The sequence below is a fragment of the Pipistrellus hanaki genome (genome assembly GCF_964339955.1).
Source record: "Pipistrellus hanaki genome assembly, chromosome: 4".
NCBI classification, from domain to species: domain Eukaryota; kingdom Metazoa; phylum Chordata; class Mammalia; order Chiroptera; family Vespertilionidae; genus Pipistrellus; species Pipistrellus hanaki.
Genome location: NC_140506.1, coordinates 90,654,802 through 90,670,419, shown reverse-complemented (window position 1 = coordinate 90,670,419; position 15,618 = coordinate 90,654,802). Strand labels below are relative to the sequence as shown.

The window sequence follows — 15,618 nt, the reverse complement described above, 5'->3', positions numbered from 1 at the left end:
TTAAAAAATAGAACAAATTGCTCTATTTTTGCACTGTTTCTCAGTGGTTGAACATCGGCCCACACACTGCAGGGTTGTGGATTCGATTCTTGGTCAAGGGCATGTACCTGGGTTGCAGGTTTGATCCCTGGCCCAGTTTGGGGTGAGTGTAGAAGGTGCCCAATTGATGTGTCTCTCTCACATTCAATATCTCTCCTTTCTTTCTCTTTTCTTCTCCCCCTACTTCCTTCCCTCTCTCCTTCCCTTCCCTTTTTTCTGAAAATCAATGGAAAAAATATCCTTCGGTGAAGATTAACAACAAAATGGAACAAGAATTCAGTTGTAAAATTCACATGAATTTTTTTTTTTAATCCTTTAAAAAACTCAGGATCTGTAGGGTTTGTTTTTGTTTTTACTGATTTTAGAGAGAGGAAGGAAGAGGGAGAGAGAGAAACATTGATGTGGAAGACACATCAATTGGTGGCTGCCTATACTCACCCTGACCAGGGATCAAACCCAAAACCTGGGTATATGCCCCGATCAGGAATCAGTCCACCACCCTTCAGTGCACAAGTCAATGTCCTAACCCCGTGGTGGGCAAACTGGCTCACAAGCCACATGTGGCTCTTTGGCTCCTTGAGTGTGGCTCTTCCACAAAATACCATAGCTTGGGTGAGTCTATTTTGAAGAAGTGGCATAAGAAGAACTTTAAGTTTAAAAAATATGGCTCTCAAAAGAAATTTCAATCGTTGTACTGTTGATATTTGGCTCTGTTGACTAATGAGTTTGCCGACCACTGTCCTAACTAACTGAGCCTCACTGGTCAGGATTTTTAAAGTTGGCTACACAGGGCACTGCTTTAACTGACTTGGAGCTGCTGAGGGACATGTTGTCCCTCCTGTTCCTGCCCTTTTCTGGATAAGCCTCACATTTCAAAGTCCATCCCCAGTGCCAGCTCACCCATTCCCAGTCTAGGCTCCCCATCCAGGTCTGTCTGTGCACGGGCTGCTGCACTTCCGCTGACTCCCAGCCCCTTCTTTTCTCTCCCGCCTTTCCTCCAATATTTTGTTGTTGTTAATTCTCATCTGAGGCTATTTTTTCCATTGATTTCTACTGAGAGTAGGAGGGAAGAGGAGAGAGAGAGAGAGAGAGAGAGAGAGAGAGAGAGAGAGAGAGAGAGAGAGAGAGAGAGAGAGAGAGAGAGGGGGGGGGGAGGGAAACAAACATCAGTGTGAGAGAGAGACATATATAGATTGCTTGCTGCACACACTCTGACTTGGGCTGGGATTGGGCCTGCAACCCTAGGTACATGCTCTTGACTGGGAATTGAACCTGGGCCCTTCCTTCTGAGGGCTAACACCCTGAACCACTGAGCCAAACCAGTCAGGGCTCCCTCCAAGCTTTTTAAGCTTGGGTTACCTTTGTGTGTCTTATGCTGCTCCACCTACTGCTGGCATTCAATAAACGTCCTTTTCACCGTGGCCAGTGTGACTCGGTTGGAGCATTTTCGCATAAACTGAAAGGTTGTGGGTTTGATTCCCAGTCAGGGCACATACTCAGGTTACAGATTTGATCCTTGGTCAGGGTGTGAACCAATCAACTTCTCTTTCTCTCTCTCCCTCTTCCTTTACCTCCCCCCCCCCCCCCCCAATCTTCTCTCTAAAAAATAAAACACAACCCAAAAGTCCTTTCTTCTGCCATGTCCCCCTCCAATTGCAATGCCTCGGTTGTGGCTTGTGTGGCCTTGAGTCCAGGATCTGACCATACTGAGGCTGGCCCTGAGTTCTAAGCACCTTGTGACAAGGGAGGCTCCTTGGGGTGTCCTGAGGGCGGAGATGAGCCCTGTCTCCTCTGATCTTTCCTACATAACCTTCTACCAGCTGACTGTGAGGTGGCAGTGAGCTAATGAATAACTTCTGAGCTTGGTGAGTGCAAATGTCATGGTTCAGCTCTTTTCATCCATGGGGGATAAAATTTCAAATTGTTGATTTCATTCTCAGAATTCTCTACTCTTAAGTCCTTGTATATTATTCTTTATTTCATTCAGTGTGTGCTTTTCCATTTTTTTTATTTTTTTTTTTTAGGTTTCTATAAGATTCTTGAGTAACCTTTTAACTGGTTTTGAACTCTATATTCAGTAGTTTTCTTTCTTTCATTTGTGACATGTTTCTTTGTCTCTGCATTTTGGCTGCTTTCTGTGTTTGTTTCTATGTAATAGTATTGGGTAGAGCTGCTATGCCTCATTGAGTTGGTAGAGTGGCCTTGTGTAGTAGGTGTTTTATGGGGTCCAGTGGCTCAGCCTCCTCAGTCACCTGAGCTGGGAGCTCTAAGTGTACCCCTTTGTGGGCACAGTCTTGTAGTTGAGACTTGATTGCTGTTGGTGTCACTGGGAGGACTTGACCTCCAGGCTAACTGGCTGTGAGGACCAGCTGCGACTACAGTGTGAGAACTGCTGTGCAAGACTTACTTCAGTGGGGCTTTGGTGTTCACTGAGTTTGCCCCTTGAGTGTGTTGTTTATTGGTGTGTAGAGTTGTAATCTAGTGTAATCTGATACTGACCACTGGGTGCACTGGCTCCAGGGAGGTGCAGTCAGACATTGCCTGGGGCCATCCAGCAGGAGCTATAGAGAGATCTGCAGATTCCTCCTCTTTGTATTGGGTTTGGAAGTACCCAGATGAGGCCCAGCTGTGAAGCAAGGTAGGCTGGTGCTGGTGTTGGGTCTTAGGCCATTTATTGATATACTAGTGGCCCAGTGCATGAAATTCATGCACATTAAAAGGAAATTAATTGGAGGAAATATTTTAATATTGGTATTTGCCCTTTCTCTATAACAGAAGTGTCAGAGAATAAAGAAAATTAATAAAATGCATATGAAAATCTCCCTCCTGTCAGAGTCTGGGCCACACCATGGGACCCAGAGACAAGTCCCTGCCCATCCTCATGCACCTTGAAATCACACCAGACTGAGACCTGGCTGGCTCCACTTCTTTGGGTTGGCCCCACCCCTGCTAAGCCCCACCAGGCAGGGAATGCGTGGCGTCAGGTCCCCTGTCAAGCCCTGCCTGGTGGGGAGCGTGGCCTCAGGTTCCCCATCAAGCCCGACCACATGCCCTCAGGTCACCCCGCCCAGCGCTATACAGCCTCAGGTCCCTGCTGATTGGTTGTTATAGTGTCATGGTGTGATGACTCTTTGAATACTAGCCTTTTATTATGATGATTTAGGGCTCTCTGACTCAGCTGCAGCTTGTTTTGAGTGATTTTAGCCTGAGCAAGGACAGGCCATTCATATGCAAAAGCCGTTACACACAACTTGAGGGATTGTAAATTGCATGAGGCGATTTTGAAGTGTGTGATGGTGCATGCATCATCATGAAGTAAAATTACTTTGCCGTGTCTTCTGGCCCATTCTGGTCATTTCATGATCAAAGCATGGTTCAAATTGATTATTTGTTGCCAGTAGCAACCATTATTAACTGTTTCACCTGGATTTAGAAGCTCAATACACCACTACCTTCCTGATCCCACCAAGCACAGAACATGGTCTTCTTTCCGAGGTGATTTGGCCTTGCAGTCAATGTTGATGGTTGACCTGGATCAACCCATGATTTTGTGCGTTTGGGATTCTCAAAATAAATCCACTTTTTTTTTTTTTAATATGTTTTATTGATTTTGTACAGAGAGAAAGGGAGAGAGATAGAGAGTTAGAAACATCGATGAGAGCTAGACATCGATCAGCTGCCTCTTGCACACCCCCTACTGGGGATATGCCCGCAACCAAGGTACATACCCTTGCCCGGAATCGAACCCGGGACCTTTCAGTCCCCAAGCCGACGCTCTATCCACTGAGCCAAACCGGTCTTGGCAAAATAAATCCACTTTTCATTGCCAGTCACAATTCGATTTAAAAAAGATTTCCTGTCGTTGAAACAACATTTTACTAATGACTTTTTGGTTTTCCATTTGTCTTTCGTTCAGTTGATGTGGCACCTATTTTCCTTCCTTTAAAATCTTCCCCATTGTAAACGATGGGAAATGGTTTGCTGAGCAATATTTAATCTTTCTGCAAGTTGTTTTTGAGTTTTGACACGCATCTTCATCCAATAATGCTTGTAATTGTTGGTCTTCAATTTCTTTTCGTTTGAACCCCGGACGTTCTTTGTTTTTCACATGGAAATCAGCACTTTTAAAGTGTTTAAAGCAGTATTCACAAGTATCTTGAGATGGAGCATGTTCACCATAAGCTTCCCGAAGTATACGATAACTTTCAGCAGCACTTTTCTTCAGGATAAAGTAATGAATTAAAACTTCCTGCAAATGCTCTTTTTTGGGCATAAAATTCGACATGTTTAGGTGTAAAAATATCTATGATGTTAACACCTTCAGCAAATTTGATATATGAAATTTTGAAGCTTGCTGTCAATACAACAAAATAACATGCAAATCAAATTGCATATATATCAATATATGTATAACTCATCTATTGAAAAACAATCTGCATTCTTTTTTTTTAAAGCAATATGTTTTGTTTTATTTTATTTTATTTTTTAAACATATTTTATTGATTTTATACAGAGAGGAAGGGAGAGAGATAGAGAGTTAGAAACATCGATGAGAGAGAGTTATCGATCAGCTGCCTCTTGCACACCCCCTACTGGGGATATGCCCGCAACCAAGGTACATGCCCTTGACCGGAATCGAACCCGGGACCCTTCAGTCCCCAAGCTGACGCTCTATCCATTGAGCCAAACCAGTCTCAGCACAATCTGCATTCTTAACCGGTACACCTAGTTAGTTCAGTTCCTGGTTCCAGCTCTTTAAGAGGAATAGCTGGGTCTCCAGCAGCCTCTGTGTCACTGAGCCCCAATCCGTACTGGTTTTTACAGCCTGTAGTTCATACTTCTTTTCCCAGCTCTGGGACTCTGGGCTGGGGGTCTGGTGTGGGGCTGGGACCCCTTGCTCTTCTGGGAGGCCTCCGCAGAGACGATCTCCCTCCCTGATTAAAAAAGCAGCACAGGTGGGTGCCGGACCAGCCGGGTTCGCATCTTCTACCAGTCTCAGTGTGCTTTCTTCTCTAGCTGTAGGACTTCCATTCAGCCAGCTTTCCTGCTGTTCTGGTGATGATTGTTCTGTATTTTAGTTGTAATTTTGATGTGGTGTGAGAGGTGGTGAGTACAGGCGTTTACCCAGGCTGCCATCTTCTGTCCTCCTGATGGTCTGTTTTATAGACAGCTTGGACTCTGGGACCACTACCCAATGGGCGAAGCTTCCTTGGTGACCACCAGTCACTGAACCTCTGGAAAATGAGGTTCTGTTTCTTGTGCCTCTGACCCAGGCCATCTCCCTGACACTCAGTCCTGCACCCTCGCTCAAAGAGTAACCCCAAAATGAGAAGGGCAAGCACTGGCTGCGGAGGCCCATGTCTTGGTGTCCTTCAGAAGTGGACCCACCAGTGTCAGCCCTGCCTTTAAGAGCTTTCCACTAAGGACAGTCTGAAGTCACTCTTGTGGGATGGTTTCTAAAATGAAAAAGGATCAGCTTTTTTTCTTCCTTTGTTAATCCTCACGTCCGAAGATATTTTTCCATTGATTTTTAGAGAGAATGAAAGAGAGAGAAAAACATTGATGTGAGAGAAACACATTGATTGGTTGCCTCCTGCAGGAGCCCCAACCAAGGCCTGGGCCAGGGAGGAGCCTGCAACCAATGGATGTACCCTTGATCATAACTGAATCTGGGACCTTTAGGTCCGCCGGCCGCCACTCTATCCACTGAGCCAAAATGGTTCTGGCGATCAGCTTTTCTTTAGAAATATTTGATCCTGTTAGGAAAGAGGCTCAATACCTAATTGCCTTGCCTCACAGTAGCTAAAGGAAGGTTACCTAATTACAAAACAATTTTAACTTGGCTTAGACTTGACATGATGACAGATAGGGGTTGGAGGCTGCAGACGGCAGGAGGCATACAACACTGCTTGGGGTTTCACTGAAGTGCCATGAACGTTGATCTGGTTGTGGGTTAGCTGTGGGGCCAATACCATCTTGTCCAGGATTCACGTTGCTTTGTTCTTTGCAGGATGAAACAGGTGCCTATTTAATCGACAGAGATCCCACCTATTTTGGGCCTGTGTTGAATTACCTGAGACATGGGAAGCTGGTCATTAACAAAGACCTTGCAGAGGAAGGTGAGTTGAGACTGGGATCTGGTGAAGATGACACCTGGACCCCTCTGGGCCTGAACAGGCTCTGTGCCCCCGGCTGGCATCTTGAGTGCCCTTGCCCCCTGCAGAAGTCCAAGGTGCCCAGGTCCCCTCACTTGCCCCCCTGCTTTCTCACAAATGTGTCCCATGAGGCAGCAGGTGCTGGTCTCAGAGAGGTGAGAGGGCTGTTTAGCCTGCCTTTTCTCCTCCAAGAAGTGAAGGCTCATTAGAGCCAGGCTGGCCTATTAGGACTGTTGTATTAGGTCTAGTAATAATTAATGTCGTTTTCTAATACTTTTTTTAAATCAAATTTATTTAAACAATACAACAAAATTTAATCAACAATATAGTTGCCGTTGTTTTCTACTACTTGTGCCCAACGCTCAGGAAGCATTTTAATCCCTCTGTTGTAAAATTCTTGTGATTTTGATGCAAAAAATTCGGTCAATGCATTTTTGAGGCATTCTTCATTATTGAATTTTTTTCCAAGAAGAAAGTTTTGCAAAGAACGAAACAAATGGTAATCGGAAAGGGCAATATCAGGAGAATATGCAGGTTGAGGGAGAACTTCCCATTCCAACTGGTGCAGTTTTTCAGCAGTGATTCTTGCAGTATGCGGTCGTGCGTTATCGTGGTGAAGAATTACGCCCTTCCGATTAATCAGCGTGGGTTTTTTTTCTCTTAAAGCTTGGGCTAACCTTTCCAATTGGGCACTATACACTGCACTTGTAATGCTTTGGTTAGATGGTAAAAGTTCATAATGAAGAATTCCTTTAAAATTCCACCAAACACACAACATCACTTTTTTCGCATGCAAGTCAGGTTTTGGCGTGGCCTGCGGAGCCTCATTTTTGTCCAACCATTGAGGCCGCCTTTTCAAATTAACATACAGCACCCATTCTTCATCTCCGGTAATAATTTGCTCTAAAAATGGCAAATAGTTTTGACGAGAGAGGAGCGAACTGCAAATTGTGACTCTTTGATTACGGTTGTTGTTGGTCAACTCATGAGGAACCCATTTTCCAAACTTTTGGACTTTGCCAAGTGCACGCAATTGATTGGAAATTGTTTTTTGTGAACAATTAAAGTTGTCACAAGCTCTTGTTGGGTAATTTGAGGATTTTGCACCAAAAGAGCTTGAAGAGCTTCTTGATCAAAATTGGACACACGGCCTCGACCACTCTTGTCATCTAACGAAAAATTTCCCTCGCGAAATTTCTCAAACCAACGCTGGCATTTTCTGCCGCTAACTGCATCTTGACCAAGAGCACTACAGATGTTTTTTGCAGCCTTACTTGCTTTTCTTCCTAATTGGAACTCGTAAAGCATGCAGTGCCGAATATGCTCTTCATCCGCCATCTTCTTAGCCCTAGTTTTGCAACAAAAACCAAACCAAACACAAACTTTTTCAAGCAAAACTTGTTAATTGCACTTCACACGTTCTGTAGATACCACGTGTTTGAAGGTTATGTCAATACAAGTCAACGCCAAGCAAGATTTTAAACGAATGTTTAAAAACGACATTAATTATTACTAGACCCGATAGCAGAAGGGCCTGGGGACTTTGGTCCAGGCTCCTGCAACCCCACTTCCTGGCTGCAAGGGTCCCCCTGACTGTGGGTAAATCTGTGGGCTCCCTCTTCTGAGTGTCTAGTTAGTGATGCGAGAGGGTGGGGACTCCTTCCCTGGGAAACCACCCATTCTCAGAGATGCTTTGGCTTCACAATCGGAGGGTGGAATGTTAGGAATGTGCCCACCATGCCAGTCTCCGGTGTCCCTCTGTCTCAGTCACCCCAGGTCCGCTCTCCTTCCAGGGCACCACTGTATTATCACCTCTGAGTTCTGTCTGCATGTCCAAATGCCATACTACATTCCGACTCGGTAACAAGGAGCAGGGATGCCAGATGCAGCCCTGTGGGCACCAGGTCTAAGGCTGGTGTTTGCATGCTCTGGTCTGGGCTTGGCTCCCCGCACCAGGGAGGTCAGGAGAGGTTCAGGGCACCGTGACGCAGAGTGGGCTCTGGCATCTCTGCTCTGCTTGTGGCCTGGATTGACCGTCAGTACTGAACTTTGTCCTCCCTCAGCTCTCATCACATCTTACTCCATGTCTTATCTGGAGCCCTTTTTCTTGCTCACACACTTGTATGGTTTGGGGTACCCTCCCTTTATGTTGTGTGTGGGCAGCTGTACAATCTGAAGCTAAATTTCACAGCCTCTTCCCAATGCAGTTTGCTTAGAAAGGGGTATTTGATGTGACCAAGCCCTGCCAGTTCGCCTCACTCACCTGCTTTCCTACTGGCCTTAAACACAGTGTTTTCAGGAGCAGCACCCACGTGAGCACCATTTCCTGGTGTTGCCCTCCGAGTACAGTGCATGCAATGCCCTGGTGGAAGAAAAATGTGCCCTTTAGGCCCAAGCACTTGTCCTAAAGCGGAAGATGCTCATTTGTAATGCCCTTCAGTCCCCACCCATGGATCTGGAGAGAGGAGTTGACCGTTGCCTAAGTTATCCTGAGAAGAAACAAACTAGATTTTGCCTCTCTTTGGGTGGCTACTGCCTGTCCCAACCTTCACCCTCTGTCGCCTCACCTGGGGACCTTGTTAGGAGGCCGCCTGAGTGAGTCCGGCAGCTGGAGGCCACGGCACTGAGCTCCTGGTGTTGCCAGTGGGAGCTACCGTGCAGAGTGAGGTCTAGCCAGGATGACCAGGCTCACTCTGAACCTTCTGGAATACCCATGAGGAATCCCTGAAGCAGAGCCTCTCTAATTTGTTTTTTAGAATTCTTAGAGATTTCAAGTCCCTAAATAAGGTACATTTCAAATGGCCATCTTTGGGGGAAAAAGGAGTTCCTAAATTGGAACAAGTCCTAGAGCACATGTGTCAAACACAAGGCCCGCGGGCCAAATCCAGCCCGCCAGGCCTTGCAATGTGGCCCGCACCGCGCTGTCATCACTGCACTCCGCTGTCAGTTTATGACATTGTCAGTTTATGACTGTTCAGTAAACCATTCGGCCCGCGATTTAGGCTGGATTTTAGGTTTTGGCCCCTTCTCTGATTGAGTTCGACACCCCTAGCCTAGAGTGAGGAGCTACTCCCTCAACCAGCCACAGCCTAACACTTGACTAGGGAAACTGACGTGCTGAATGACTGAGATCTGCACAAGGCCGCCTGGCCAGGCCTGAGCCCTCCATGAGGAGAGTGAGCCAGCCCGGAGAGACAGATGCAGGCTGTGGGGGAAAGATGCCTGGGTTCCATCCCACGTGCCCAGCGTGGAGCTCCCAGTCCACACTCGCGGACCTGTGTGTGAGCCAGCTGTATGTGAATTCTGCACCCAGCAGGTCACGTGGAGGGATTCATGCGGGAATATGTTCAGTAAACACATGGTTCTCCACATGAGCCCTCTGTGCCAGGTCCTGGCGAGCCCTACTGAGAGCCAGTCGTGTCTGCGTAGTGACCGTTGGGCGTTAGGATGGGGGCTGAGGAGCCTTTAGTGGGTCAGGGATAGGCCACGGGTCCACAGTAGGGCTCACATGAAATGTTCCTTTTTTGATTTGGTGAAAATTATAGTTACTTTTCTTTATTCTAGGAGTGTTGGAGGAAGCGGAATTTTACAATATCACCTCACTAATAAAACTTGTAAAGGACAAAATTAGAGAACGAGACAGCAAAACATCACAGGTGAGACCAGTGACGAATGTGCTGGAAGCTTCCAAGGCCTGGTGCAAATGTGGAGCTCCCTCCACTTCCTCCTTCTCACGAGGCCTTGAGATCTGGCTGTCTTATCTAGATAACCGTCTTCCTCTGTACTTGTTCTAGTGCCTGATGGCACCGAGGCAGGCATGAAGGGTAAATTCCTCCAGCCCCGTCCAGCCTGTCCTCAGGACACCCACTCCAGTGTCTGCTCTCCCCCCTCAGAGGCTTCCCCGTTCCCCACCACCTCCTCCCCCTCCCTGGTCTTTCCTCCGTCACCCAGCAGCCCCACCTAGTGAGCTGTGTGACCCGGACCAGTACACACTGTATGCCTCAGTCTTCCCCTGCAGAGTGGCATAGTGGGTAGAGGAGCCCCTTGTCACAGGGCCGATGTGCGGATGAGAGGGCTCAGGAGAGGTAGTACTCCAGTGCCACTCACTGTTTCTCAAATTAAAGAAATGAGCTTTAGGCTGTGACCCTGTCCCCGGAGTGTCACCATGTGAGTCGCTGGTTTAACCTCAGAGAACAGCCTGGCACGCCTATGGCCCCTTCCCCTTGGTTACACACGTGTTGTGAGTGGTGGCCGCAGCTCCATGAGAGCACACCCCCTCGGCCTCCCAGCACCAGAGATGCCTGGAACAGAGCTCAGAGAAGGAGGGGTGGTGGCTGGCTCAAAAGATATGTCAACTTTTTGGAAGCCAGTTCATGTCTGAGCTGCTGTGCGTGAATGAAAGCTTTGCTAGGAGCAGGGTCCGGGCTGGTCCTGCATCGCTTTCAAGCCTCCCTGTCGGTCCCTCCCGGCTGGTGGGTCCAGGGGCTTTGTGTGTGCCCCTTGGAACAGAGATGGACACCCTCATGCATTCACATCGAGACAGGTGCTCTGGACATTTTAGGAACATGACTCATCTTATTTTGGAATGTCGAAATTGAATTATATTTGGAGGCAGAAAGGGAAGAAGGAAATGGCAGCTCTTCCAGCCTGTTTGCTTTGTTTCGGTATGTGTGTTTGGGGCCGCTTTAAGGCATCGTGACCTGAGCCTGAGAGGTGGAAAGAAACGCCAGCCTCACTGGGTCTCCTGTTGTGCCATCTCCTCCAGAATCAGCAACCCGCGCCAGATTGCGGGGCTGGGGCGGGAGCAGCAGGGCCTGTGGAGCTGTCTCACCGGGGCCCTTGTCCTTGCAGGTGCCAGTGAAGCATGTTTACCGCGTCCTCCAGTGTCAGGAGGAGGAGCTCACGCAGATGGTGTCCACCATGTCCGATGGCTGGAAGTTTGAGCAGGTGAAGCGCACACGCACCCCCCCAACCCAACCCCCGCCTTGATTGATGTCCGCCTGTTAATTACAATGACCCCACCTGGGTCCTCAGGGTTGGCCCCGGGATCACAAATGATGATGCACCTGTGATTCCTGGAAGTGTGGTTTACTGGCGCCTCTCGAAAACAGCCTGTGCCTCCTGGGGAGGGTGTTTTGGTAGGGAGGGTGGAGTTGTTCTTAAGAGTGCCTCTGCCCCACCCCCTCATTCATTATGCAGTTATTCTGGTTCTAGATCATTCTTTTGGGAGGAGTGTTCTCTGAGCTTCTGTCTTTTGTCTAATGTGTGTGGGGTTGACATTCTGGCCACATCCTGGCCTGGCCCAACCTCCCTGTCCCACCTCATGTCCACCCAGGTGTCCCTGTGCCGGCTGAGCAGATGGTGCCTCGGGCTTCCCTGTGCTGGAGGTGGCACCAATGGCCTTCCCAGTGGGACTGCTCTTCAGCCCCCAGCCCCTTTCCTGCCCTTGATTGGAAAGGTGCTGCTGATGCTGGCCTGGCTGAGCCCCTGCGCTCTCCTCAGCTCTGCTCTTCCACCGGCTGGGACTGATGTGCTGAGTGCTGGGTCCTCTCTCCTGCCGAGTCCCTCCCTGCACTTCCTCTGCTGCTCTTGTCGCTGCGCTCAGGACCTACGGCCTCAGAACACATCAGGGTGTTCTCTGAGTGGCCAGCACCTTTCCTATCAGTTCATTGTTGCTATTCCACTTTTTTAGGCAGAGGCTCTGAGGTTTGGGCTTGTGACCCTGTTTGACCCCCAGCCCAGGATACTGGCTGTGAGCCTGTGACCCAGCCCCATGTAGTGACTGCCCTGATCACTAGGCCCCCTCTGGCCTCTTGGATTTTCCTCTGTTGATAGCTGCCATCTGGGGCAGGTGCTCCCCAGAGAGAGTGTGAGAAATTACATGGTCACCCAGCATCCCTCCTAATTAAGCTTACCGGTATTCTTTGGGTCTTTTGAAATAATGGATTGCATTGTAAAGTGCGTGGAGTCCCCTTAAGCCGTCACTAAAGATCAGTGCAGTAGGCATTTGTGTCCCTCCCTCTACCTGGCACCAGCCACCAGGGCTGCTCTGTGTGTCCCTGCTCTGATGGTTTTGCAGCTTGTCCTGCCCTGCCCTTGCCCTTGCCCTGGGGAATCCAGGCAGGGTCCTGTGGTCTGCATATGTTTCTTATGCTCAGGCCTCATCAAAATCCCGCCAGAGACTCACTCAGCTGCCTCCCACTGCCCCTTCTGTTGCCTCTTGGCGTGCTGCCTGGACAAGGGCTGTGGAGGTGGGAGCTGCAATCAGGATTTGTGAACTGGGTCACCCTCAAGTAGAGCTAAGTACCTCTGTGACTCCTGCTGGGAGGGAGAGTGCACCTCTGTGCCTTTTCACGGCAGCTTCCTCCCCGTGATCAGCTTAGGGCCTTTGTCCTTAGCTCCTCTGAGTGGGTCCTAGATCCATTGAAAAGAGCAGGGTCCTCTCTTTTACTCAAGCCTTACTCCCTTGGCCTAGCTTGTTCTTTGCGAGCATTATTCATGCCAGTAAAAGCCCAGAACCAGAGTCATGTTTATTAATGGAGACGCTCTACTCTCAGAAGCAGGGGCTGGACCTGCTATAAGGGACACGGAGCAGATCAGCTAGTGGTCAGTAACGAGACCAAAACAAGGTTCTGAGTGAGGGGCTTGCAGGCTTCTTGAGAACATGGCCTCCATGCAGAACCAGTTATAAGTGACCGCACACCCACCGCCCATTCTGCATCCAGGGCCAGGCACCACTGTGGTCCCATGGTGGCAGGGCCCATCTCCTGAGGGGCGATGGTGAACCTGGAACAGACTTCTAGAAACACAGGGAAAGTGTGTCCCCCTTTTTCCATGGGCCTCCTGTGCTTTCCCCTCCTCTGGCCACACTGGCATTAACTCTCTGACTGTCCCTCACTGCACCCACCACCCCCATCTCATCCTTCCCACGTCCTCGCACGCAGAGCTGCCTCACGTCTCTGGCCTCTCCTATGAGTACAGAGTCATACGTAGGGAGGCCAGAGATTGGGGGCCTTCCAGGTGTTGGTAAGCTCTATAATTATTCTATTGATGATCTTACTACAATTGTAGTGGTTTTCCTTTGGTTAATTTTACATTTACCAAGGGCACAGAAGCCCTTGGTAACCCTGGGGTAGGCTGGAGCGGGCAGGTTGGCCCTTGGCCCCTGGATGGCTGTGTTAGTGACTTGGAAGCCCACGAAAATGTGGACTCACACAGTCTGAGACTGAGACATGCAAAGCCACAGCTTCCGAGCATCCTCTTTGAGATTCAAACAGCTCTATCCTCTACGGCCCTCTGCCAGCATTTCCTCCTGCCACCAGAATATATGTCTTCTCGGTTAAGAGCCCTTCTCTGTTAATAGCCCCTGGGGGAGGAAGGTTCCGTCCCGGCTTCTCCTGGGAAGGCCTGGTGACCACTCGAGAACAAGCAGAACGGGAGCTTGTCCTCGTGTGTGTGTGTGTGTGTGTGCTCACATATGTGCTTTGGGCCTGTGTTAAGGAGCATCTGGTGTGCTAAATGCCCCAATTCTACTGCCTGCTCCAAGAGCATCTCTGAGCACGACACCCCCATCCTGCAGTCCTTCACGCTGTGCTCCCCTCTCCCTGTGGTCAGGTAGCATTGCACTTTACAGTGCGACCCATTATTTCAAAAGACCCACAGAATAGGGGTAGACTTAATTAGGAGGGATGCTGGGTTCTGTGGGCCCAGGAACCCTGAAATTGTTGACCATCCTGCAGAGAAGGCCTGTCCTGCATGAGGTTTACGCGTGTGGTGAGTATAGGCGTGTATGACCCCGAATATGGATATGTCGGGACTTCATTTTTCAGAATTTCATTAAAAATCTCTTAGCTGAAACCTGTCTCTTAATCTCCCCTTGTGTTGGCTCTTTGCCACGGGTTTTCACCCTTTGGCGCTTCCTAGTGGGTGGGCTGGCCTTGAGCCTGGAGCATATGTGGCTCTGCCCACATCACACCTGTCTTCTCTCCTTGCAGCTGGTCAGCATTGGCTCTTCCTACAACTATGGGAGTGAAGACCAGGCGGAGTTCCTCTGTGTGGTCTCCAAGGAGCTGCACAACTCCCCGTACGGCACTACCAGCGAGCCCAGCGAGAAAGCCAAGGTGAGAAACGGGCCAGCGGGCAGGCAGCAGCCCTACGTACTCTGGCTCCTGCCAATGGAAGGGGCTTCTGAGGGCAGAAGGCACCCTTTGTAGGGTTGGTTTTCCCTTCAAGCTTTATAGTTTCTTGTACTCCCTGCTATGCAGGCTTCCTGGCACTCGCTCACCTGTGCTGCTGCTTCATTATCCGGTAATTGTCTCGGAGTGTCATAGGCAGAGTCCTGTAATGAAAGACATATATGCCCGCAGGATGTGGTGGATCAAGAGGTCTTTGTGGCTTTCACAACCCACTCTCTCCGCCGACTCCCTCTTCTAACAGGCAGAGTTGCTCCTGGAAGTGTGTGGCTGTGCTTTTAAGTGATGCCGCCATTTGTGGGCTGTTTTCCTGGAGATTTGGGACCAAGAGGCTTCCGGGTGGGGCCCGAGAGGCACCTGCGCTGGCCACACCCATCCTGAATGGGGAGTTGAGTTTGGTTTGTAAAAGAAGTGGATCCTGCAGATTCTGTTATTTTAGAGTCCATTGAGTATTATCTTGGTCTGGCCTGGCCAGTACCTATATAAATTGACATCACTCCCTACTGGGTACCGGCTTCTCTGTCTCATGGGGAGGGCAGTGCAGCCAGGGCCATGCCATTTGCTTTCAAGTTGGCAAAGGAGTGGCATCTCCTCTGGGTTTGTTTCTGAGGTTAGGGGTTCCAAGACAGACAGAACCTAGCATTGGCTTGGGCTGGCTGTACCTGGCAGGTAGACCTTTGAACCAGGTGGTAGCCAACTCTGAGGGGGACTCGGGAGGGGCGGCGGGGGTGGGGTGGGGCGGGTCCTAAATAGCCTTAGCAGAGCCCAGGAGATGGGGGCAGGCTCTGTGGCAGCCCTGGTGAAGGCTCAGGGTGTTGTTTACCAAAGGGCATTTTGAGTGAGTTTAGGAAAAGTCCAGAGCCAGAAGGATTTTTAAAATCAATAATGTTTTTATTGATTTCAGAGAGGAAGGAAGAGAGAGAGAGAGAAACATCAATGATGAGAATCATGGATTGGCCGCCTCTTGCACGCTCCCCACTGGGGATTGAGCCCACAACCCAGGCATATGCCCTTGATCAGAATCGAACCTGGGACCCTTCAATGATGCTCTATCCACTGAGCTAAACTGGCCAAGGATTTTAACTGAACACATTAACCCAGGGCTCCCAGGGCTTTTTCAGACTGGCTGGCCACCACCTGCTCAGAAACAACCTTTGAACCTTTTAGGGTCTTGCTTGGAGGTGTGGTCTTGGCGACTAAGAGCAGAGTCACTCACTGCTGGCCCTCCACCG

At 49.3% G+C, this 15,618-nt stretch overlaps 1 protein-coding gene across 1 annotated transcript in view; it reads left to right on the top strand.

Annotated features, from left to right (window-relative positions):
• Positions 1–15,618, top strand: part of KCTD5 (potassium channel tetramerization domain containing 5) — a 34,377-nt gene that overhangs the window by 11,982 nt on the left and 6,777 nt on the right. The window contains exons 2-5 of the mRNA XM_084882520.1: positions 6,050–6,158; positions 9,759–9,850; positions 11,046–11,141; positions 14,189–14,314. Of these exons, the coding sequence (XP_084738646.1) occupies positions 6,050–6,158; positions 9,759–9,850; positions 11,046–11,141; positions 14,189–14,314 (423 nt within the window). The remainder of the gene's footprint in view (positions 1–6,049; positions 6,159–9,758; positions 9,851–11,045; positions 11,142–14,188; positions 14,315–15,618) is intronic.